General features: G+C 42.5%; 1 protein-coding gene across 7 annotated transcripts in view; it reads left to right on the top strand.

Annotated features, from left to right (window-relative positions):
- Positions 1-26,020, top strand: part of Set2 (SET domain containing 2) — a 118,853-nt gene that overhangs the window by 42,630 nt on the left and 50,203 nt on the right. For all 7 annotated transcript variants that reach the window (XM_075680699.1, XM_075680697.1, XM_075680703.1 and 4 more), the window contains 10 exons: positions 3,034-3,704; positions 5,232-5,645; positions 6,462-6,758; positions 8,123-8,754; positions 9,175-9,303; positions 9,505-9,556; positions 9,670-9,746; positions 11,415-11,616; positions 14,035-14,132; positions 15,247-15,454. In XM_075680699.1, coding sequence (XP_075536814.1) covers positions 3,034-3,704; positions 5,232-5,645; positions 6,462-6,758; positions 8,123-8,754; positions 9,175-9,303; positions 9,505-9,556; positions 9,670-9,746; positions 11,415-11,616; positions 14,035-14,132; positions 15,247-15,454 — 2,780 coding nt within the window. The remainder of the gene's footprint in view (positions 1-3,033; positions 3,705-5,231; positions 5,646-6,461; positions 6,759-8,122; positions 8,755-9,174; positions 9,304-9,504; positions 9,557-9,669; positions 9,747-11,414; positions 11,617-14,034; positions 14,133-15,246; positions 15,455-26,020) is intronic.

The raw sequence follows: 26,020 nt of genomic DNA, 5'->3' as shown, positions 1-26,020 counted from the left end.
TAGAGTAAGGGCAACACTGGACTTCAGTCAACCAAGGGAACAGGCAGGTTTCACAAAGGGGTACATTACAATAGACACATCCATGTGATCAATCAGGTAATTGAGAAATCCGTAGATTACAATCAGCCTCTCTGTATGACTTTCATAGATTACAAAAAGGCATTTGATTCAGTAGTGATACCAGCAGTCATAGAGGCATTACGTAGTCGAGGAGTACAGTATGCTTGCGTAAATATCTTGGAAAGTATCTACAGAGATTCCACAGCTACCTTTTATTCTCCACATGAAAAGCAGGATGATAACTATAAAGAAAGGGGTCAGACAAGGATACACAATCTCTCCAATGCTATTTACTGCATGCTTGGAAGAAGTGTTCAGGCTACTAAACTGGGAAGGCTTAGGAGTAAGGATCAACGGCGAATATTTCGGCAATCTTCGATTTGCAGATGACATTGTCCTGTTCAGCAGCGCTGGGGACGAGTTACAACGAATGAATGAGGTCCTTAACAGAGTGAGTATAAGAGTGGAATTGAAGATTTACATGCAGAAGGCAAAGATAATGATCAATAGCCAGGCAAGGGAACAAGAGTTTAGGATCGCCAGTCAGCCTCTAGAGTCTGTGAAGGCGTGCGTTTACCAAGGTCAGTTACTCACAGGGGACCCTGATCATAAGAAGGAAATATACAGAATAAAAATGGATTGGAGCGCGTACAGTAGACATTGTCAGATCCTGACTGGAAGCTTACCGTTATCATTGAAAAGAAAGGTATCCAATCAATGCATTCTACCGGTGCTGACATATGGGGCAGAAACTTGGAAACTAACAAAGAAGCTCGAAAACAAGCTAAGGACTGCTCAAAGAGCTATGGAATGAAGAATGTTAGGTGTAAGGTTAAGAGACTGGAAGAGAGTGGTGCGGATCAGAGAGCAAACGGGGATAGCTGATATTCTAATTGACATTAAGAGAAAGAAATGGAGCTGGACAGGTCATGTAATGCATAGGTTAGATAACCGGTAGACCATTAGAGTTACAGAATGAGTGTGAAGAGAAGGGAAGCGCAGTCGAAGAAGGCAGAAGACTAGGTAGAGTGATGAAATTAAATTTACACGCTCTAGCTGGAATCACTTGGTACAGGACAGGGGTAATTGGAGATCACAGGGAGAGGCCTTTGTCCTGCAGTGGACATAAAATAGGCTGCTGCTGATGATTACGATGGATCCTTTCTCAACTTTATTGACATGGATTGTTCCTTCCACATCCCAAGCACCAATCAACATCACCTTTACACTGAATTTCTGTCAAAATTTCTTGTGCCTTGGTCAGCCAGTCTGTTGCCACTGCATTGACTGCTGTTTATTTCTGTATGAGACGGGTGGAGCCCCACCGCCTCATTGACAATTGCCGAATGCATAAAATAATCTGCTAAATCGCATTCAAAATGGGCAAACATTGCATGTGGATCAAGCACAGAATGGCATTTCTGATCAGCGTTCAGTGATTTTTAAACCTGCTTCGTGAACACCTTTCTAATTTGCACTTGGATGAATAAGTTTTGCAAGTATGCACTATACCTGCAGTCTTCTACAGGCCACTTTGTATAGGAGAGAATATCACCTTGTGCACAGAATCGACATTCTCGGCAGTTACTACAGCTTTGAGCTTTGCTGTGCATGCCTTATCTTCAGTCAATCTGCTTCCTCTTCTGGAGTCGGCAATCCATTTCTTCAACATGCTAAATGAATGACTTTGTTCAGCCATACTGTCATTTAGTTCGTTATCATCCTTCACATTCATACCCTTAAAAAAACATTGCTTGATCACTGTTGTTCTCCATTAGGCAAATTTAATTTTACTGCTGCACAATCACACACTGAACTTCTTGTTTACACCTCAATGATGAAATTATGATTAGAGTGCGTAAAAAGTATCCCTTTACCACATACTGCAACTGTACTGATCTGTCTACCCCCTTTCATGTTAGGCCATGTGCTTCAAACCATCCTTCTAAATAGCTACTCTTTCTCTGCTACTTGTGCATTGTCTGTTTGTGTCATTATTTATGCTCTTTTTATTTTTGACAAACCAAGCCATTATTTCTGTTTGTTTGCTCTTGCATGTTCACCTCGTGCACCGCCAGTTTCTCTTCGGGGGAAAAAAATTCACATCAAACATTACAGCTAGTCATTTAAGATGGTGTATCACGATTGGTTTCTTTCTACATGCTTTCTGATCTTTCTGAATCATTGCTGTTTCTTGGGTTTTCACACATTGCACATCTTTCTGTGCTAAGTTCATGGATTGCAGCATTCTTGCACTTGACCTTGAACAGCCATCACAGACCATTTGCAGTGTGATATTGCCAAACTTACATCATTTACCTTTTGCTTGCGAACATTTTTCACTGTATAACAACTGCCATCAGATTATAACTTGGTACAAGACACACTTGCCCAAACATACTGAACATTGTTTCCTATTGATAGCAAGTAAAGCATGCCTAATCAGATTACATGTGCTTTAGAATAGGATTGTACAATCTCGAATGATTGCTCCAGAATATACAGTAATGCAGGTACAAAAAGCTTGTGTGCTTGGGCGTGCCAACAACTCCAACCACTACAGCATCACTAATAGCCCAGGTGTTTCCTTGGAGTGTTAAACCCTGTCAGTGAATATTTTATTTTGGACATCTTTTGTGATTACTGTGTCCCCAGCGTAAAGTACAATAGCAATACATATTCCATGAAAATAAGAAAAAATGTTTCTCATAAGCACCATTATAGTATGAATGATTGGCTACATAAAGCAGATAGCAAGGTTCTAGCATCAACACTGCATTCAGTTCACTAGAATCAAGAATGGTAAGAGGTGCACAAGTGCTGCAGTGTCCTTGAATATTGTGAACTCATTTTGTACTAATTCAACTCGAGCACATCACATTTGTCTAGAAGGGAAGGTCGTGCAGACCTATCAAGATGGCCTTGTGTTGGTTTGGTACAGATGCACATTCAACATATAAATTTTTCTTTCAGCTGGGGCAACCAACAAGAGCAAGCAGAAGCAAGGAAGAATGGGGAAGGCGACGGCACAGTCCCCGAAAGTCAGACGGCGAAGGGCGTCTGAGGATATGCCCAGCTTCGAGGGCCCTGCCACACGCCAGCGTAGTGTGCGGCTACGAAGTGGGGACAAGAGGCGAGGCACCAGCCCGGCCCAGCCATGTCCAAGCAAGAAGGCACGGCAGAAAAAGCCGCCAGCCGCAGCGAAAAAGCAAGTATCGCGAGGGGCGCAGGCGAAAGTCTCCAGTAGCAGGAAGGGGAGCACGTTGGAAAATCGAGAAACGCCAGACACGGAACCTGAACTGGATCAGGATGAAAGCATGCAGGACGTGTCTAGTGTAGACATGGAGAAGGAGGCAGCAGTTTCTCACACAGGTGAACCCCTCGACAGCAGTGTCGCAGTTGAAGACCCCCAGACCCTTTCCAGTGCCTGTGAAATTGAGTTGGCACAAGCTGAGAAGAGAGTAAAAGATGAAAATGTAACATCAAGTGCGGAGCCGCAAGCACATACCACTGCGAACATTACTGAGGCTGTGCATCAGTTGTCAAGCTCTCTTACTGCTGGTGGATCTGAGTCGGTGGAGCAAGTAATCAATGCTGTGCTAGCTGAAGTGTGCACGACCGGTGAAAGTGAGCTGCAGCATAAGGTAAGCTTGATATAGGTTGATTAACTAATTATTTATGTTCAAAGTTGTTGGCCATATTTGTTTCCAGTTATTCCTGGCTTGCCATAAGGTTGGAGGGATTTTGATTTTGGTTGTAACTACAGTGACGAGGTTTCTGTGTGATTATCATAGATGGTAAACAGCATTTTATTCATGAGACAGAGGCAGGCTGCTAGCATATGGCAGCATCTATAATTGCTGCATTTTCATTTTCTTGTGTAGCTGTTGGAACACTTGTATACGTCCTTTCATTTTTAATTGCTCTTGTGGAAAACACACTAGATCAAATGTCTTTGCAGCTGTTGAGTTGCATAGAACAATTTTATATGTGGCACACTGGTTTTATGCTGTTTATACTTCTTTTGTAAGTGACTCGTTTTGCATCTTGGAACCTTACTCTGTGGTATTAGATTGAAAGCACTTAGTGACCGCTGCTGGTTGTGATTTGGATGTCCTGAGGATTTTTGGTTTCCACTCAGTAATTCTTCCACTATTCATAAAGGTGTGTCACCATGTTGTCTGCCTCAAGAGGCTAGAACCCTACATTTAGCAGCTGCACAATGAACCTTGAGTCAATTAACTGAGTATATCAAAGGCATGTGTTCTCAATAACTTATAAGTGTTCATACTGTACAAAAGCCACTTCCTTGAAATTAAATATCTTGGTTGCCTCTTCTCATTTTTCAGTGCTCTTGTTCATGCTCGACTAAATTTTTGTCTTCGAGGCTCCCCGACATGTACCATAAAAAGCTTCAGTTTGGTCTCTCAGGCTTGATTCACACAGCCGTCATATATGCTATCTCATCACCGACACGACACAGCACTCGCATCCTTCATATGAGAACATTTCCTCGCACACTTCTCCTTAACCCTACAAAGCCCAACATATCATTTTTGATACGCTGAGTTCCATACCTCAAAACGCTGGTTTAAGCATGGGAAACTTAATGTAAGACCATCAGTAGCATTTCTGACATGCTGAAGCAAACATTGTTTTCCATAGCTCAGCAAACCAATGACTATAGTGTTAATTACTATACTCGTTAATAATATGTGCTCTGTGGCCAAAAATGAGAAAAGTGTTTCTTTTCCTTCATGTAGAGTGGTGTTTGGCCTTTGTTGAGTTCTGGCCTATGTTGCTTCATTGCCGTCAATGCCAAGGTGACCAAGATTTTTTTTTTTTCAAGCTGTAATGGAATGGCATTTATTCTTGGCCCTTTCCACAATGTGTATGTCATGTTGTGAAGAACAAGTAAAATGAATGAATGAATGAGTGAATGCAAACAGGGATGCTGGTATCATTAAGAGCATCGGCCAATGTTGGCCGAATCCCCCCCTCTCCCTTTCCGTCCTTTTTTTTAAAGGAAAAACCAACGAGGAAACGCTCTCTCTTCACAGCTGCCAATGCAGTGATGGGAGGGGCCGGATTATAGCTGTGTGACTTAGGTCTTAGTCGCTGCTAATGGAGCACTGATAAATGAACTTTCTTTTCCTGTTGTCATTTTCTAGGAACTGACAGAGAAAAATAGCTCCGAAATTCACAACACAGTCTGCAGCAAATCAAGTGCAGTGTTGGCCTGTGAAAGCGAAAGTGGACTGTTGCCTCTCAGCCAGGCTGAGGCAAATTGTACCCCCATATCTGATGGGGAAATGGAATCTGTCCCCCTTGACATCGAAGCAGTACCTCCTGCACCGGAGAGGACAGAAGGCCCCGTATCAGATACAGTCGCCAAGCCACCTGACAGAGGCTCAAGATCTCAAGAAAGTGAAGAGAAAGCACCGATGACTGACACTGACGCTGCTGTGCCTCGTTCCTGCCTTCTGTTGTCACCCACAGAATTGTTGTCACCAGGCGAAGCAAAAGTCGCCGACCATCGGGACCGACGATACTACTGCAGTCCTGACAAATGTGGTACACTCGATGTGAGAATGCGTTTTAACATTTTGTATGTTTGGGGCCTCTTGTCTTATAGTGAACTGAACCAGATTGTTAAGCTGACTGCAATTTGTCGTGTTTTTTGAAGGTGCTGTGCAGACGGGTCAGCGGGGGACATATCTTTTCGGATTTTCTTTTTTTGTTTTCTGGTACAGTTTCTTTTTTTTTTTTTTTACCTGAATATGAGATGAATAGTGATGAAAAGGAAAAGTTGCTGTGGTAATGGTGTAAAATTGATTAATTACAGCCGAATTTCGCCAAGAATTTCAGCATGGCCACTGCCACTACAACAGTTGCAGATAGCTCTAAGCACTTTCTTTCTAGTGATGTTTCCTTACTTTATTTGCTTTCGCTTATTTGTATTGCACAATTTTACACAACCAAAGCAACCAACTTTTCTATAGCATAGCATTAAAAAAAAATTTTAACTGCTGTGTGCTAATGAATGAAAGAAAAAATTTCCAGTCTACCTGGCATCAACTGACTGCTGCCTGGCTCAGCAGTCTAGCTGTATTCCTAAGAACAACAATGTTGCAGTCGCTATGTATGTTATAGCAGAAATTGTGCACATGCACCATTAGCGGGGTTAATTTGGTCTATCCTGAGGCCTGCATAAAAAATGGCCGTTCTCTTGTGATGTAACGTATGCGTGAGTGTTTTGGTTAAGGGTGCGGCCAGCCTTTTGTGTTTACAGCAGTACTTGTTGCGTTGTGTGCACATGGTCACTTGAAAGTGTTGTTTGGTACTTGTTGCGTTGTGTGCACATGGTCACTTGAAAGTGTTTTGTTGCCATACCTGTGCAGAGTCCCGAGAAGGGTTCATCTACGCCAAGATCATCAAGGCGCAGAACCAGATGGCAAGATGCGGAACCTAACACCGTTTCTGAGCCACCTGTGGTGCCTCTCTTTGATTTGTCAGTGTTGCCATCAGAACCTGTTGAATCAGTTGCAACTGTGGCCGTAGAAACGCCCCAGCAGGACTGGGCCTCCAACAATTTGCCGGATGCTGATACGGCTTTGCCTCCACCGCCCCCACCAAAAGCCCCATCTCCACAGAGGAAAGATTCAGTTGGTGCACTTGATTCAAGCCGTCCGGAAAAGGTCAGCCAACATGGTTGTAAACGTTAACAGAAGTAGTGTCCTCCAAAATTCAAATTGATGTGTGGCATTGAGTGCTTCCGCTGCTTGCTGGAAGAAAAAAAATTCTACCCTCTTAGATATTAGAAATTAAAACTGCTACATGCTATCAGAGTGCATTATTGTGGAGCTAAGCCAGCTGCTTGAGCGCTGCATAAAATGGTGTAACATCACTGCATTTCTGAGTATCATGCCTTTTTTGGAAGGGAAAGTCTGTCTCTCTCTCTCCCTCCCTCCCTCTCTGTGTATGTGTGTGCACGTGTACATGTGTGGTGCATGTATACTAATTTGTTGCCAGTTTCTTAGCCCTCCCTGGTCCCTTTATGCATAAACTGAGAGATGACAACACAGTGCTCTTGTGTCTTCTACAGTGTATAAATTACATGAATAATACCTGCATCTGTACTTGACCAGGGGCTTGCACGTGCCTACAGGCTCTGTCAAAGCAGTTGTGCTTCGTAAAAGTTCTTACCGCTGATATATTTAGTATATGTATCATCCTATTGGAATGTCTTGCGTGTTCTTATGCACTTTATAGCGACTATCTTTAAGGCCCTTTTACAGCCACATCATGTCTACCTCTCGCAGTTCAAAATCACTTGACCAGAGGCACCATTCATGTAGCCATTAGGCAGATTTTTTCCATAGAAGGCAAGTAACAGATAAGCTTAACAGGAGAGAACAGGCATTTGTGCTGTAGTGGCTGCGGCTATAGTTTTGTATCTTCTAAGGTGAGGAGTATGTTAGAATGGTGGATGTTATTATTATTATTATTATTATTATTATTATTATTATTATTATTATTATTATTATTATTATTATTAAGCATTTGCACACGGTAATGGTGTCTTGACCCCAACTGAGGCTAGTCCTAGTTTGTGAATAGGAAAATCGGACTGCATAGGTCCGCATTTTTTGAATGATTTACACACCTGCTTATGTGCTTTTTTGATGGCTAGCACAACCCTACTATATGAAATGAAGTGTTCATAAACTTGCACATCTACATAATTGGGCAGCTGGGACTTCTTGGACGTAGCCAACAGTGTAGAATAGGACGAGCTAAAAGGAGCACACATGTAATTGGGCTAAGAAATCTTGTTGACAATGTTCTTACCATGTAAATGCACGAGTGTTTTGATTGTTTCCATGTCTAAGCATCGCAGTTGCTTAAAACCTGGCAAAACTAAGTGCTGCTTAATGAGATTGTGATGTCTTATAAGTGGTCAGTTTTTTTTACCTTGCGCTCAGCACCGTTGAGCTCTAGATCTGCTTCCTCTGGGCAATGTATGCAGCTTGAGAAATGACAGCCACACTCACCCTTGCAGGTCAAATCTCGCTGGCGGCGCAGCAGTGAACTAGAGACTTTCGACACGGCACCTGCTCCATTGTTGTCTTCACCAGTAGCCCGCAATTCCTCTCCATGCGAAGCTAGGATGCCTGCCATTCAAGAAGCAACTCCTGCTGCCGTGAAGGAAAACTCGCGAAGGCGGGAGCGTAGTAGCCCCCAATTGGCATCACATTCAAAGGATTCCAAGGAATCCAGAGGCACAAGCAGCAGAGAACAGTCTGACAGCACGACTTCACCCAGGAACTCCAGGAATAACCACAGAACGGAGATCAGCAGGGACAGCAGAGAAAACAGGGACAGAGATGGCAGGGACAGCAGAGACAACAGAGACAGAGACGGCAGGGACAGCAGAGACAACAGGGACAGAGACGGCAGGGACAGCAGAGACAACAGGGACAGAGACAGCAGGGACAGCCGAGACAGCAAGATCAGAGACGGCAGGGACAGCCGCGACAGGGACAGCCGAGACAAGGACAGCCGAGACATGAGAGACAGCAGGGACAGCAGGGATAGAGGTAGCGACAGCAGCAATGGTAGTGGGACAAACGACTTGTCTACCAAGGCTGTGGGCTATGAGGATATTGAAGAAAACCTCTACCTTTTTGAGAGGTGGGTTGGGCATTTGGTTCACATCGTCAGCCTAATTTAATTCTGTAGGGTTGCCGGCTGAAAGAAAAAAAATTAGAAACTTATTTCTGTATTCATCAAATCAAAGATGTGCCAGGCAACATAATAGGTAATAAAGCGAAGCGTGTGCATAGTTTAATGCTACACATTGCTACATATATGCTCATTAAGTTAGTTCTACTAGTTGAACGTGGAATAATGGCCTGTTTACATGTCTGTCCAGCAGCTGACGATGCAGGTAGCTTCAGTAACATACCTGATGGTCAATTTGGGCAGCTGAAAGAGTAACAATGAGTTTAGCAGCTTTGATTTACAAAATGCAGGTATGTTGCTCCTCTGAAATGTATTCATCTGCTCATTGATACATGCAAGTCAAGTGTTTGTGTCATTTCTTGACTGCAGGCGCAAGACAAAAAGCAAGAAAGAGGTCCGCCGCATGATCTGCGACTGCTCCCTGACTAAGGACGAGAAGGACAGGGGTATCATGGGCTGTGAAGAGGACTGCCTCAACCGCTTGCTTATGATTGAATGGTAAATCAATTTGAGATCAGCACAATGTTGGCTCATGGATTTGCAGGGGCAAAATGCTTTTGAGGGCGTTGCATACAAAGTTAGGAGAGCAGCTGTTATACATCATAGGAGATATGTTATGGTCTGTTCTAATAATTAAGAAAAGCTACTAACTGAATTTTTGATGATCTTTTTCTCTTTTTTTTTTTCTTTTTTGTTTAGTGGATCTCGGTGTCCTAATGGCGACAACTGCAGCAACCGGCGATTTCAGAAGGTCTGAGCAGAGAGATTACGTTGTGTGCTTGTGCTTGTCAAGCAATCTTGTTTTGCACATCTCGAATGCAACTCTTCCCTGACGATTTTTACAGTTTTTTTTTTGCATTGCAGAAAAGCTACATCAAAGTGGAAAAGTTCATGACTGAGAAGAAAGGCTGGGGTTTGCGCACCTTGGAGACTGTCTCTTCGTAAGAAGCAATTTATGTTAACTTTCTGTATTTTTTTGTTTGGTTTTGCTGTTTTTTAGTTAATGACTCCTTAGTTACATAGAGAGGGTCTCATTTTCAGGAATCTGCAGTTTGTCTACCCGAGTTAAGCAACAAAGCAGTTTGTTGTGTAGCACTTCTTGTTTCCCACAAGAAGTGCAGCTTCTAGCTTTCCTCATGGTAAATTTTGCTTCAATGTTTTAATTGCGCTACTTGAGCAGAAGGAGTGAAACCTAGAGCATAGAGCATTAAAAAAATGCATGTAGAGCAGGTGATGTTGCTTGAAATTCCCAATTTTGCTGTACCTAATGGCATAAGTTGAGAAAGAAATTATATATGTATTAGCATGGGGGCCTGTTTTATGTAGATACTGCAAAGACTTGTGAAACGCATTTTCCATGAGCCATTGTTCATAGTCGTCATCTTGGTCAGTTAATTCCACATTCCTGAGTGCATTTACAGTAGGGGGTGGCCAGTAAGGGAGTGCTGTGTGATCAACTCATTCAGAGAGGTGGAGAAGTATGTTTAGTATGAGATATTATTTGCATAAATTTCAAGTCCTGCCATGAAGCAGCAAAAAGGACATGTTAGTCAGTTCATTCAGTGACTGTGCACATCTTCTGTCTCAATGCCAAATGAAATTTTGCAGCCATATGCTTCAACGTGTGTAGCGCACAAATGTTGAATATTTATCATACTTGTTTTTTTTACCGTATACGTAAAGTTTATTTGTGTAAACACATAAAACTCCTTCAATTCAGGTCTAGAATACAAGTCAGAGGACAAGCTTTCAGGATTATCAACTTGTTTTGAAAGCTACACATGTTATAGACAAAAGTTTAGCAGCTATTCCAGCTATTGGTATCAAATTTTTAAAAAAAATTTTTTCAGAGTTCTTGATGAAAATCGCTGATCTTATGTATTTCAATGTGCTAATTTAATATATAGATTTAGTTTTCTTGCAGAGTGAATAATTTTAGAAACTAAAAAAAAATTTTTTTGAGTTCTTGCTTAAAATTATGTTGAATGATCAGGGTGTGGTAGTACTACAAGAACTGATTTGAGCCAAAGTTATGGCATATCAGACTTTTTAAAAAGCCCGTACTAACACCCACGGCAAATTATTATTTTTGAAAATTTGTTTAACATTTGTTTATAATATAAGCTGCACTCTCTAATTGTCTACCTTTCTGACAAAAATAGTGATTGCGATAAAGTAAGTAGCACCAGAGATGTCACCCCTGAAAAACAGCGACACAGCCAGAAATGCTGTATTGAGAAAACAAGAAACATTTCACGACATGTTCTTGGGGATCATGTCAAAGGCAACCAAGGATAATACAGGAGTCCAATCAAGCAAAAACAAATGCTCTATGCCAAGCTAGAGCAAAAGAATGTGAAAATATATTGGCAAATTTTCTGCTCCAAAAAGCAGGGTATCCCTTTAAAGGTGCCCTGACACACTTTGTGAACTTAGTAAGAAAATGTTGCCAACCTCTAGAAGAGGCTCCTGGGAAGACGTAATTATGGGATCTGTAATTGGTCAGTCCATCCATCCATTCATCCCTCTCTCTGTCCATTTTGCATGAACCTTCAAGTGTCATTCCCCTTCAGTTCCACATTCTCATGGCGCCTTTGTAATCTTTTTAGGGGCACATTTGTGATGGAATATGTGGGAGAAGTGCTGACACCAGAGGACTTTCGCAAGCGGGTCAAGCAGTATGCCCGGGACAACAACCAACATTACTACTTCATGGCACTGCGCTCAGATGAGATCATCGATGCGACTCAGAAGGGCAACGTGTCGCGCTTCATCAACCACTCGTGCGACCCTAACTGTGAGACACAAAAGGTGTGATGCATTTTGCCTTGCATGTCCACTCTTGCTGCCCCCTACATAGTAAAGGCAATGCAAAAATAATGGCAGCACAAGATGAGAAGTGCACAGGACAGGTGTTTACCTGTGTACTTCACTGTCTTGTGTTGCCATTATTTTTGTGCTGCTTTTACTATGAGGATCAGCCAACTCATTCAGTTTTACACCTTGACCTTAGTTCATCTTTCGGGATTTTTTTTTTCTCGTCAGAATGTTGTTAATGCCAAAAGCTCAGTCACTAAAATATCAGGCATTTCAGTAAACCGTCATTCTCAAAATGAGTGCAGACAGCTCCTCTTTTTTTACACATATTTGCACTGTATTTCCATGGGTAGACAGCACAAATTGTAATCACCGAATGACTTGTTAGTTACCAAATAGCCACTAATTAGACTTTGAATTGTTTTAAAACACTTTATGCAATACACAATTAAAGCCAGTTGGTGCTGTGTTTGTTTACTTTGTTAGAATTAGTTCAGGTGAAATCATTTATGGTTTACAGGTAAGGAGTTCCCCAACTCGGGTTGAAAAGCTCTGGCATTTCACATATTATTTTCCCACAGTCTTTCTCATGCACCACAGGCCAAGGCTACATGAATGTTAGTGTATTTTATGGCTAGTGTTGATGATGAATACAGGGAAACTAGTGTTTGCTTCAACATGTCAGTAACTGCAGTCGACGACCAATAATTCGGACTCCACAGGGAGCGTAAATAAATCCGAACTATTCAATGTCCAAAAAAAACGAATGTATAAAAAGATCGCGTTGTTTTAAGGCCCCTGTGCAAGGAACAAGTGGTCGATGCGTTGCTTCACGCACTTTGCTTACGTGCAACCAAGTCTGCCTGTATTTCTGCCAGTTTTGAGTTTCGCTGTACGCCGATGCGAGGACCTCAAAGGCTTGAGTCAGATCCGCATGTGGAAGGCTCCGGAGCGCACGGCACATCATCATTTGAGAAGGCGGAAGTTCAGCCTCATCACTTTCATAGTCGGGCTCATTTAGACTGCGAGGGCACTGTTTGTGCCATTTTGCACTACCTATCTATAACTTAGCAAGAAAGACTTCTTGAAGCCAGCAGAGCGCTGTCTGGAATGCCAACTAAATAAACAAGCACAGCATGGCAGAACACTATCCGCAAGGTAAACTCAACAAACAGAATGGCGATAGCGGGCCATGCATGGGGGTGCCAGAAAAGGATATGATGATCGCAGTGTTGATGCGAACTCACAATTCAGGCAAATCCTCCAAGATTGGCAGTTGCAGTTAAATCTCAGAGGCGTAGAGCGGCGACCAAGGTAAGGCCTCGGAGATTATCATATAATGTGTAATCTCTGAGGCCATATTTGATGCCTCGTGAGAATTGCCAGAGGAAATAATGGCGGCAGAGTTAGCGTATGCTACAGCCACAAACGGAGTCTCCTATTATGTCAGCGTAAATTACGTAAACTGCGTTTGTTACAGAGAGCCAGTTGCATTTTTTTCTCTCTCGAATCTGTGAGGTGCCTTTGTGCTGTCACTGGTGCAAATGATGCGTTAAGCATTAAGTGCGCTTGCTCCAAACACATATGCGAGAGTCAGATTGTAGTCGCTCTGAAAAACTACAGCATGGCCGTTCCACCGTGGGACTGCACAGTAGATAGCTGGAGGAGTGTTCATTACGCGAGAAAAAAAAAAATTACATGAGTGCGTTAATCAGCGAGCAAATGTGATATTACTGCACTGCATGCAGCAGGGAATTTACAACCTACAGTCACACAGAAAAAGTAGCTTGCTTTCTCTTCCACAATGTCATGCTGCGCCATCGAAAGCAGCTGACCCACCAACTCTACTGGCTGATTTTGTGATCACAAAAGCATTCTCACTAATACATATTTGCTATGTTTGAGTTAAATACTTGAAAAATATATATGTCTGCATTCTCAAAAAGACAGAAAAGTCATTTAATCTTTGTACTGCACGTGGCCTCTAAGATGGCAGCAGTGTGTTGTGTAGCACAGTCTGCTGTGGCCACTAACCGTGATGAGCCTTTTCCCCAACGCAATACTCAACACTTTTGGCTGGGGCTTTACTCTTTGTTTCTCCACTGTGTAGCTTGGAGCGAGCGAACGGAGTCGAAATGAGAAAGAAAGCACGTTATCGGTGCGACAGCTCCACTTACAGTTGAAGTATTCGAAAGATTTTTGCGGCATGAGATTCGAGAGACGTCCTCCTTTGATAGTGAGGCCATTCTATGATTGGCTGGAAAACTGTTTCAGGGCCCATTTAAATATATATTTGCCCTCTGCTGACCTACTTTTTCTCTCCTTCGTTGTCCAAAGAAGTTTTCTCCGGAGCATGCAGAAGTTATTTAAGAAACCTAACAGGGGATGCTGTTCATAATATGTGGCTTGCAGTGGACAGTGAATGGGGAACTCAGGATTGGCTTCTTCACAAGACGGCCACTGAGAGCTGGTGAAGAGCTGACCTTCGACTACCAGTTCCAGAGATATGGGTGTGTTCAGTCTTCTGATCATTTCTTTCTTTTATTAGACTCCACCACGCTTTTCTTTCTTTTTTTTCAATTGAGACCTGTTGGCTGTTAGCGTTTAATTAGGTATATAACTTCTAGCAGATACTGCAAGGTGTATGCTGCCTAAGCAAAAGGTGAATTTAGTAGCCATACCATTTACTGCATAATTTTTTGGCCCTGTGGTAGTTTCTTCTTCGTGGTGGAGAAGGATAGCTTATGCTGGAAACATAATGGCATGCTTTCTTGGTGTTTGTCATTGGCTTATTGCTTAAGGGAACTAGGTAGTGATACTAGGCTGCTCTGGCAAAAAAAGTAAGCATCCGGCTTATTTGTACATTGTTGATGTGCTTAAGGTGCAAGAACCATATTTTGGAATGGTCTCTTCTGCACCTTGGTGCCAGACTGCAGCAAAGGGCATTCCCTGCTGCCTGTGCCACCAATAGACTAAGCAATGATGCAACACGAAAATTATGTAAAATGCCAGTAGTGATGAATGTGGTGTTTTGCGGCTGAGCGTGAAGCCTCAATTTTGATTCCTGACTGTGGCAGCCATATTCTGATGGTGGAAAAATGCAAGAAAGCTAGGTACACCCATGAGTAGGTAATATGAGAAGGAACGCAAAACTTGTTTTCAAGCAACAGTTGTTTAATTTAGGCATAGATGTCGAGTTATGGTGAACTTTTCAGCGTAAACTTCAGTGTATCATTACATATTAGTTGTTCAAGCATTTAAAACTAGCTGTTTGACAACACTGCAAATAATATTACACAGGGTAATCAAAGTTCAACCTCTGATCTTTGTCTTCTTTTCTTCTTTTCTTTGTCTTCTTTTGGGCTATGAGGGATGCCAGCTTTGGGACATAAACACCATCACATAATTTAAATAGGGTCAAAAGGGAAGTTGTGCAGATTTCTTTGACACATCTGCTTCGACTTGCTTATCATGTTGGTGCATATTTTAAGGCATTCCCCAAAAGGGGCCATTTTACAGAATATGGCTTCCTTTTTTGATGTGTCATTTGGATGAACCATGGTGGATCGCAGACGCTGGAGTTGCTTAACGTGAGCATTGTCCATGCTTGTCAACCCAATTCAGCAAAGAGGCGCAGCGCTGCCACTGTGAATCTAGCAACTGCCGGGGCTACATTGGGGAAGACACGAAGATGACGCTCAAGTCTGGCCGCAGCCAGCTTCAGAAACGAACCAGCAGCAGCACCAGCAGCAGCGCCAGCAGTAGTAGCAGCAGCAGTGCTTCGTCCAAGAGGGTCGAGGAGCGCAAGCGAGACACGGTGGAGGACTTGGCGGTGAGTCAGTCCTGCTTTTATCTCTTCGCTGCTGTCAAAACAGCTGCTTGGTGGCTTCCGAAGTCCTTGCGCCGGCTGCTTTCCTTTGGCTCGCTTTGGAGCTGGACATTGAAGTGGCTCATCATGCACAAGCCTTTTTTATGCCCAGTATTCCTATGGATCATTTTTCACAAGCAGAGACATGTCAACAAAAATTTTGGGCTGTTAAATATATTGTGTATAGAGAGATCTCACTGACTTTGAACGGTGCAGGCAGCAAAGTAATTGTAAGGATGCATTTTTCATTGCTCAAGGGATCCATTTGGCATCATTGCGTGCAAGTCAGAAAGTTAAACCTCGATATAGCAAAGTCGGTAAAATGGGCAATTTGCTATATGCAAATAAGTACAGTCGCCGATCGATTTTTCTTGCACGGAAAGGGGCTGGAGAAATTTCCAAATTATCAGGCAATCGGAAAAAAAACAGCAAATTTGAATGAGAAAACAATTCATTTCGATAAATTTGCGAGTCGGCGACAAATGATACGGTTTCATGCCATGTACATCGACAATATCTTCACATCAGCGGTACGAATTAAGCGAAGCCAGCCAACACTTTCTCGTGCACTCCGTCCCCGCGACTGGTAGTGTTGCCCGCACTGGCACACCGCTATCAGAAAAAGCACCGCCAGCTGGGAGCGCCACCAGCTGGGAGCGAATTGCTTCATCTGCCTCTCGCTCCAACAGGTCGCCTAAGCTCGGGATTACAAAACCTACAATACTAAACGCGCGAGTAGACAGCTTACATGGTGCCACGCCATCTCGGCACACGTGGCAGCGGCGCATACAGCCATGCACAGCCATGGCTGACACATGTGCCAGAAATCGAGACACTTGCAACCTCTCTCTCCCCCACTCCGCCTGCCCCGCAGCCTCGCTCGTGCTTGAGCGCGTTACCCCGAGCTTGTTCCCCTCCCCCTCTTTCCCCTTGCTCGCACGGGACGGCATCACTCTTGAAGTTACCATCTTTCTTGTCTCACCCTCGCACACCTTTACTCGCAGCTAAAGCGTATAGTGCGCGGGGCACAGTAGGATCTTATTGCACTTGGATGTTATGCGGAGGCAACGCGGCTCCACTTCGGCGATGGTCGCGCAGCACGCGATTTGAGAGGTGTGTTTGCAAGCAGCCGCTTGTAATTCGATCATTTGACTATCTGTGCCCCCGGAAGCTTCCATTTATTGTCCCAGCATGTCTTTGCAGCGGCAGTGAAATTTCCTTATATTGACGTTCTAAATGCATGGTTTTCTATGAAGAGGTTATGAAAAGTTAAATACTTTGTTATATCGAGAATTTCAGTATATCAACATTCATTATAACGAGGCTTAGCTGAATACTGTTAACAGCCCATTGTTTTTGAGACTAAAATGAAAGATAAACAAAAATAGATTTGGCTGATAAATGCTGTTGTACAAATGCCTCCTCGTGTATTTGCATAAACTTTGTTTTGCAAAGGAGCTAATGTGGAATAAAAAAAAGAGAGATACAATGCACATGTTTGAATTTATGTGAAGCTAAGCATTTGTGATGTGGTTCTCTCACATGTATAAATTATTGTGCATATGTGCTACACAATGTGACGCACTGTGCACCAATTGCCTCAAAGCTGCTTGGTGCTTGCATGACAGAAGTATGCGTGTATTTATGACCTAATGTTTAGAGCATTGGGCTGATAGGCTGGGAGATTAAGGTTTGATCTCACCATTTACATGTAATTCTTTTATTTTCTGTCTTTGAGCTGTTTGGCAAAACAGCAGCAGCCGCAGTCACTTAAGTCTAGGAGGGTTTGCCGAGAAACCTTTGCTTTAATGCAGTTGACTTCCGTTAATTCGACCCTGATGCCGATGAAAGTGATCGAATTATGCAATGCAGAAATATGCCAAAACGTAGCACTGATTCACTTGGCAGTATTTGCCTAGTTTTAACACTCCCCCAGAACAAATGTGTGGTCACTTTTTATGTTTACAAAGTTGAAAACTAACGTAAAAATGTTAGTAAAGCCCCTAAACAAAGCAGAAATCTAATGTGCACCCGTTTTCTTTAGCAAAGAAAATGGGCAAGGGTCCTATGTGTTGCACAATGACTACTGGTTCCCAAAGTCAGCTTTGCCGCAGTGCAGCTGCTATGCGTAAAGCATAAAACACCACCAAGGTATATTTTGATGCCGTATACGATTGCACCTTGTGGACAATTTCTGGCCCAATTATTTTGAATAACAAAAGGAACACGCTAAAAGCAGGTAAATACAGGAATTGGACATTGTGAGCTCTGGTCATTGCTTTAAAATCGTCCTTGGGCAGGCCAAAAATAGCTGTTTTCTACGAGAGCTTTTTTTTTTAATGTGTATTCAATGCGTTCACTGTCCCCCAAGCTCTGCCTAGACAGACACTGCTACTATAGGATTCGTTATTGGCTCCACGTAGGGTTCAGGTGCATGCAAGCTGATTGGTCAAGTTCTAATTATCCGGCTAAGGCCAATTTTGGGACTGAAATAATGAAAGTTTGGACTCATAGAAGTGTGTGGGTGCCGTCTGGAACCTCAGGTCGAGATAAAATTAATCAAAAAGTCAAATTTATGGAAGTCTGCTACATTGCATCTTTCTCAAAAAACATTTGTTGTAAAATTATGCACAATTGCTTCCATATGCAAGAAAGGTCAAAACAAAATTTGCTCATAATGCATCTGAATGTAGTCATGGCAGCACCAGGATTTACAGAAATGTGATCTCTGAGCAGCTGGCATTTGATGAATGAGCTGCAGCCATTAAATCTTGGTCATTGACTTTGAGAAGCTCGCATTGTAGTGGATGCAGGCCCATGTCACAAAAAAATTTATTGCAATTTGCACAGCTAGTGACATTCAGTGCATCAAGTACCATTATGTTCAGCAGACTGCTTCACTGCAAAGACAGGGCTGTTACTAGCTTTTAACGCATTTCTTTCTCAAAGATTTTAGAATGCATTCCCTGAATTCATTTGATTGCAGATGCCATTTTCAATGAGTGACGTTGAATAATTCTGCTGAGCAGTCATAACAGCAATAAATGGGAACATAATGTGATACAAATAACATTACATCATCCGATGTTGCAATGGTATTACTCCAGTTTCATAAAATGACAAAGAAATTTATTATTATTATTATTATTATTATTATTATTATTATTATTATCCCTGGATGGTATTCAGCTGGGCTTTTATCATGTTAGATGGTATATGGGTTGGTTATGACATTCCTTGTCATAGCTTGGGACCATTGCATGCTTCAGAATTTGTAAGGTGCAACTATCTACTTGAATTTATAATACCCTGAAACACATTTGTGGAATTGGACATCTTTCAACGAAGAAAGTTTGAATCGTGAGCCTTCAGAGTTACCAAAATGTTGAAAACAAGGGGAATTTTGGCTGCTTGATTGTGTTGTAACGTAATTAGGTGGAACAGTGATCTACTGCACAATAATCATTATATTTATATATAATATATTAATATATATTATCATTATATTATTATATTAGAATTCGAAAATTTTTGCTTATGCAGGCTACTTAAAAACGAATTATAGTTTGGAATCAGCTAAGACAAATGTTCACTCGTGTTTCCTAAGCTCAGCTTTAATAACAGAGAAACAACTTCCTGAGAGGCATCTTCCCATCATAAAAAGAAGTTTGGAAAGCTAGCCTTATAGCAAATAAGTAGTATTTCTAAGAAGTGTAGGAGAACATTAACTAAGCACAGGAGCTGTCGTACGAATGCTAGAATGAAATCGGGTTTGTGATGTTGGTTGTGATGCTCATTGATAAATGTGGTTAACGTTATATTATTAAGTTTGCAAAGAGTGAACCTTGCAGGTTTTGGAATCTTTTCCTGCATAAAAATGAATGTAATATGCTACGTACGATGAAATTGTCAATGTCACGCATCTCATCAGCACTGCACATTGGCGCAACATTCAAAACTTAAAGAGCCTTGACTTCTTCAAACAATGTGTTACTGGACCATTTAACCATAACTGTCGGTTCTCATCCATAAATTCAAATTCTGTAGCTATGTACCATAAGTACGTATCTGAAGTAGCATTATAGGTCATGCTGCTTGTTTTTGGTGCCTGGTTAAGTATTTTTCTGGCCTGCCTGTGCGGTTGAAGGGCATTAATTAATAATGCCCGTGAGGCTGATGTAGTGTTTCGGAATTTGTGCCTTTTTGAGAAGTCTCTGTGTTTAAAATGCATTACACATGGGAACCTTTTATGTGAGCCAATTTATTGTTCAGGTCAAGGGGTCTACCAGCACCATTTTCTTAGAGTAGGTAGTTGTATTGTGTGCTCATTGCATATAAAAGCTTGCATTACGTGTTAGCTTGTGGGTTGCTAAGCAATCACATGATATTTCTTCCTCTTTTTTTGAAAGAAAAACCCTGCAAACATTCATGAAAGTTCTAACCATTTGACAAATTTTTCTTACTCCTTCTTTTTTCTCTTTCATCCGGGCAATTTGACCATTTACCTGTTGTGACTGAATTACTCTGTGTGATGCATAAGATGCATACTTTTTTCTCATACTGGACAACTTTGTGAGACTCTGTTTGTGGTTTGCGTTGGACACGTTGCTGATTTTTCTAGCTCCTTTAGAGCCCAAAACGGGGTTGTTTGCAATGGCACTTCAGACTGACTTAGCCTACTAGGCATCATATGCGACAACTTTCAAACAGTGAGCAGAAATGGTAGTATGATACGGTGAGACGTGGTGATGTGCCATTCGTTCATTGAAGGAGCAGTCAGTGGCAAATCGCAACAGCAGCACAGACAGTGTGTCACGTGGCATGATGTCATCAGTTCAAACTGCAACCCATAAGCTTCCACAGTTGGTACAAGCCAGCAAAACCTTCTGCTTTCTTGCTTCCGACTCCTGGTGATGAGTCATGTATTTAAACCTTTTGATGCCAAGGACGAGTCTCCCTCTCGGAGTGTTTCCTCCAAAATATGCCAGTGAAGAGTCTCACTTGCCCAGAGATTTACTTTCATCTACTGAGTGGCAGTCTTTTTGTCATTTTGATGTGAATGCTGCTCTGTTAAATGGCACCAGCTTCCCTGCAAACAGATTTATTGAGGACGCGGGTCGGTGGCTGCAATGACAGCTGCCATTTTTAATGCTGGAGTCGTGCTATCTTTCTTGCATTTCTTCACCTGAAGTAAATTATTGGATTATTAAGTTGTGTTCAGAGCTTCAGTTTCGTTCTGACAATTGGAAGTTTTAGAGCCTCTGATGGCTTTTCTCATGTAGACGTGGTTCAGCAGAAACACCTTGCCACTGGTACCGCTGTAATTTCCTTTCCTTGCCATGCCAGCAGTAACATGTTGCGTGCAGGACCACGAAAGTGCGCTTGACTTATGTGAACTGTCTCTGTGGCCTTGCCTATCTGTAACTCAAAGTAACTCAGAAAGTAACATCAGAAAGTGTCTGTAACATCAGAAAGTAGCAATTAAACTAGTGGTGTTGCAATAATGAAACATGTTTACAATAAATCAGTCATTAAAAATTTCAGAAATTTTTGGTGGCTTTCTAAAAAGAAAAAAAAAGTTGGCACGAAAAGGGTTAAAGAATAAAGGAGCTTGGCGTTCGTTATGAAGTCCTGTAATTTTATTTCGGCAGCAATTTCATAAAAATGGGACAATAACAGAAAAACGCAAAGAATTAAGAAATGCTTGCAATATTTGGGCAACTGTATCCATAGCAGTCTGCAACATAACTACCGTGACTGATGTTGCTCGCAGACCTGCTATGATGGAATGTGTGCGCTTGGTCCATTGTTTGGTTGCAATTCGCATATTATTTTATTTGAATGGTCATGGGAAGACTGATAACTACTTTGCCTAGGATTTATTTGTGATACTGTTAGTCATGCAAATTACTTCCAGATGATAATTCCTTTCTTCTCAGAGTTCATGAAAGCTGTTCTGCATGTCTTGGTAAAACTACTTAATGTTGTTATACTGTCGAACCTCATAACAGTCTTGTTCAACATGAATGCGTCTTAATTACATCCAGTATTAATCCAGTATTATCCTGTATTAATTGAAGCATGCATACTGATATCGAGGGGGGGGGTATTGATTCAGCCTATGTGAAAGAAGTGCAAGCATGATGTCGCTGACAGGTCAGCAGAGAACCTCCTGTAAATTTTTATGGCTTATTGGCGGCTTGCCATGCTAATATGTGGCACAGCAACAATGGTAACTTACAAGTGAAGTGCAGGCTTTGCACTGCCATCACTACGCAGCCGTGTGATTATGTGGGGTCAGCATGTTGGCCTACCGACTGCGAGCAAGCCAAACTGAGCCCTTCGCATAAAATATGCACGCACATCTAGAATGTCCCGTTTCAAGCTTCTCTCGCTGAGGTTGACATTTTTGATATCAGAATCACTGAGAACTGAGGGAGCACAAATATTCTCTTTGTAATATCCAATATCGTCTTGGATCTTGCATTTTAGGTTTTGTTATAGCAGTCAAACACTCACTGTAATAAAGCCCGGCCAACCAAATTTGTTTATATAAGTGTCGGGCATTCTTTACTTGAAGTGAACTCTAGTGCCTTTTTCCTTCACTTGGTGGTTACAACTTTTACTCGGCCTTTCTTTAGCTTTGCCTTATGTCCAGTCTTGTCCATCCATTTCAATAAGGCTTATTACTTTCTGTAGCATGTTGGAAGTACCTGCTGGTTCTTCGGCAAGGTGATATAGTGCAACATAAGTACAATGATGCGCACTCTAATGGCTTGATGGGCTCATCGCTGTGTCATGTGCATTCACACACACACACCACATTTCTTCTCGGTCATCCGCTGCTTTCAAACACAGAGATAATTATATAGGGCCCATTGATTCAATGTTGAACTCATTAACCACCAAAGAAATAGAAAATGTTGACAACCTCAGCAGCTAGTTTTAGCAGCCTTCAGTGCAAGGTGCACACATCACAGTCGTGCCATTTTCACTCACCTCTTCAAGCAGCAGACTGTAGTAAGCAATGGCTACAAGTAGTTTGGTAAAGGCTTTGAACCTGACTAGCTGAGAGACTAACTGAGATAGCAGAAGCCATGTCCCGAGGGCCCGCCCTAACTCGGCACTTCTCTTGCAGCCTCCGGCTGTCTGGCCAATAAACTGCCCGGGCCATCACGAACGGATATGTGACCGCTTGAGCTTCGCTATTGGCACGCTCGGCCGAGGTAAATAGAATACTCGCTCCATTACCTTCCACCTCTTGAGCCACTACATACATGCCACCTCCCACACAATGTGGAAGTAAATTATACTTCTCCCTCCAACATAGCTGCAATGGCACCGGCTGACATGAAGCAACTTGGATGGATGCATGACAGAAACTCCACGTCCTTGGCACGCTTGCGCGATACCTTCCAGGCTGTCCTCTACGGCACAACGCAAACATTTACACAACACCTGAAATATCGCCAGGAGACCAGCCGACCTGTCACTTTCCAACATGCTCTCAAACGCCATATGGTTTACTGTATGCTATATGTGACCACTTTTAAAAGCAGCGTGGCATTGTTGCATTATGATTGCAGCCATTCCTCGTGGTTTCGATTGATGGGCATATTTGAAAGCACATTCATTGGCCTGACCATTTTGCAGCATGTCGCTAAGTGTTTCCTTTTTTCTTTACACACATTTCGTCAACTGCATGAGTAAAAGATTTGAGGTCTTACCTTTAGGGCTTGTATACAGTGCAGTCCGCTTGTAAAGTTCAAGAACAGGAAAGTGAGTCAGCATAGCTGATCACCACGCACAAACTGACCTTAAGGTCCACCACACAGGATGAATGGGGAAAATTTTCATCAGATACTAAAGTATCAGGAAGCTTCGAAGAAAACTCTGACAGGATTCTCAGAAAGCAAGCTTTGCAGTAGAAGAAAAATTTGTCTGTCCAATGTTAGAATCTGAAATCAGTGCCTTTCCGCAACAGTTACTGTACCATTCGAGGTAATCAGCAGATTAGCAGATGGCAGTGCGAGGCGAAATTAATCAACATATTGAGGCACAACAACAATAAGTCAGTTTATCAGACTGCTAATGTGAATTTAGAGTTGGGGCGAAAGGAAACAAGTAATGTGCGGTGAAGTAACTGTCTCTTCGCGAGTGCACCTCAACCGCACTTCACTGGGGAAGGGGAGGTAAAAGGAAGGCGAAATAGTGTGCTTCTCAACAGGGCGTGCTGACCTAGGGGAGAAAGACGAGGGCAATGCGGAGGAAAAGGAGTATATGCGGAGTGAGGGAACAAACAAAAAGCAGCAGGGGACAGCAGGGCTTGTCCAGGCAATGGTGAAACCTTTTGCTCCAGTCGATTGTCAGTGGCACGTAGTTTGCACCGAATCTTCAGTTTGTGTTCGGAAAGTACAGCAGTTTCATTGATATGAATCTCCCGAGACAGCACAAGAATTTTTATCGGCTGAAATTTAAATCCCCCAAAAATGTTCAAAAATCAGCAAAATAAGGGTGGACACGGCAGTGAAACGGGCGACTTGCTAAAAATTTCAAACTTTTATTTTCCTGCTATCCTGAGACCTTCGTTTATCTCATGGCGAAATATTTGGAAGAAATGCACCGCAGAATTTGAAAAAATTGCATTACTTTTTTAGTGTGTTGTGTTCAAATCGAGAAGGAAATTGGATTTTGGGAGGTGCTATTGCACCACTGACCGCGCAATCGCAGCTTTCCGTTGACAGGGCGCTGCCATCTTTGTATCGCCATAAGCACGAGAGATGAGGAATTCAGATAGCCACAGCGTTGTATTTCTTCATGCAGAAATAAACAACAAAAGCGACCGTGAAAAGAGGAAAATAGCATCGCAATTCGTTACAACAATCGCATAGCGCATAGGAAGTGCTCCTATAGGCTAACTGGTGCTCTTGTTTCGCGCACATGTTGGCAATGGCAAGCTGTGCACTTCGCGTTTTTCGAGGCTGATATTTCAAGATCTGCATGGTTATCTCAAGTTGTTTTCGTTGCTTCTGCCTGAAGGTGATAAGGACATGATTCGCACAAACTAAGGGAATCTATTTTCAGTGCGGAAACTTCGAGTTGTGTGATCTGATGGTTGCAAAATTAGAAAAGTTTCAAATTATCATCGGGCGTCGTAGATGACGGAAAGCTTGGAATATGGAGATAAGGCTACCCATGGATGGGAATGCTGCCTATCTTGCTGATGCGGCAAGGCTGAGTCGTGTAGGATTTCCGGCTCCCGATAACATTGCAAGGTGTTTGTAAACGCCTGCCAGGTCGCATGATACTGCGCAAGGCAAAGATTTTTTTTCTTTCATCTTTATTTTGAGGGAGGTGGAGGTCCAACACATGCTTGTGGAGTCAAGGCAGAGTGACGTAGGTTGCCTGGCAACAGTAATGCGGCCAGCGCACGGGTGCGGCCGCTATGCCGGCCTCAATCCAGCCAGCAGAGTTTTAGCTTGTCCAACATTCCAGTAAGTGCAGGCGGACTGGCCGTTTCACTGGATGGGTGGAAGCGTAAATGTGAGTGGCTGCTGTGGTGCAGCTACCTGAAAGCGCAGAGCTCAACCAAACAAACAAAGAGCTAATGCTGCAGTAAGCAAGTGGGTTATTGTTCGCTGCTGGTCTAAATTTTCTTAGCGGTATAATTGTGTCGTGATTCGCCGCTGCCAAAAATTTACACCTGCAGCAGAGTGGAATACACTTGGTTGATGCAATACTAGCTCTGTGTTTGTCTTGTTCAGCTCTGTACCGTGAGGTGACACCACCTGACAAGCCGCTACATTTATGCCCATCCACTAAAATGCCCAGGTGTGCAGAGTTTCGTGTGGCTGCTCGATTGTGTGTCACAACGCGAAAAGTGGTGCTCAACATTCTAAATTAAGCGCGTTGTGCGCTAATGGACTAGGGCCGGAACTTTTGGAAAATTTGTATCTTCCCAAAATTCATATCAGGTGTGATTGCATCATCGAGATTCTACTCAAGAGCATTCGCTTAATTTGAGTTCGTTATGCTCGGGTTCGACATCATTGTTAGAAATATATCCTGTTCAAGTCATATCCGCGTATTCATACCTTCCATTTGAAATAATCGCAGTACATGTATAAGCACTGTAGCATCAAACACAGACTTCTCAATTTCGATTTTGTCGTTTGAATCTGCGCACTTTTCTGGGATGTAGTCGTCTCCAAGTCAGAATATTTTGCATTTCAATATCTTATGAGTGCAGTTTAAATCTGGCTGGTTTCAGCAGTGAAAGCTTATCTCTCTTGTGAAAGGTGAAATGCGAAAACACCCTTGTACTTAGATTTAGGTGCATATTAAAGAGCCCCAGGTGGTCCAAATTATTCCGGAGTCCCCCACTACGTCGTGTCTCGTAATCAAATTGTGGTTTTGGCCCATAAAACCCCATAATTCTTTTGTTTCCACAGTGAAAGCTTGTGAATTGGGAAAATTTGGTAATTTAGCCACACCATCCATTACCATCAAATGTGCACATTATTGTATGGC

This window comes from Dermacentor variabilis, chromosome 2 (assembly GCF_050947875.1).
Source record: "Dermacentor variabilis isolate Ectoservices chromosome 2, ASM5094787v1, whole genome shotgun sequence".
Lineage (NCBI taxonomy): Eukaryota > Metazoa > Arthropoda > Arachnida > Ixodida > Ixodidae > Dermacentor > Dermacentor variabilis.
The sequence above is the reverse complement of the archived record's forward strand: the minus strand, read 5'-3'. Positions and strand labels throughout refer to the sequence as shown.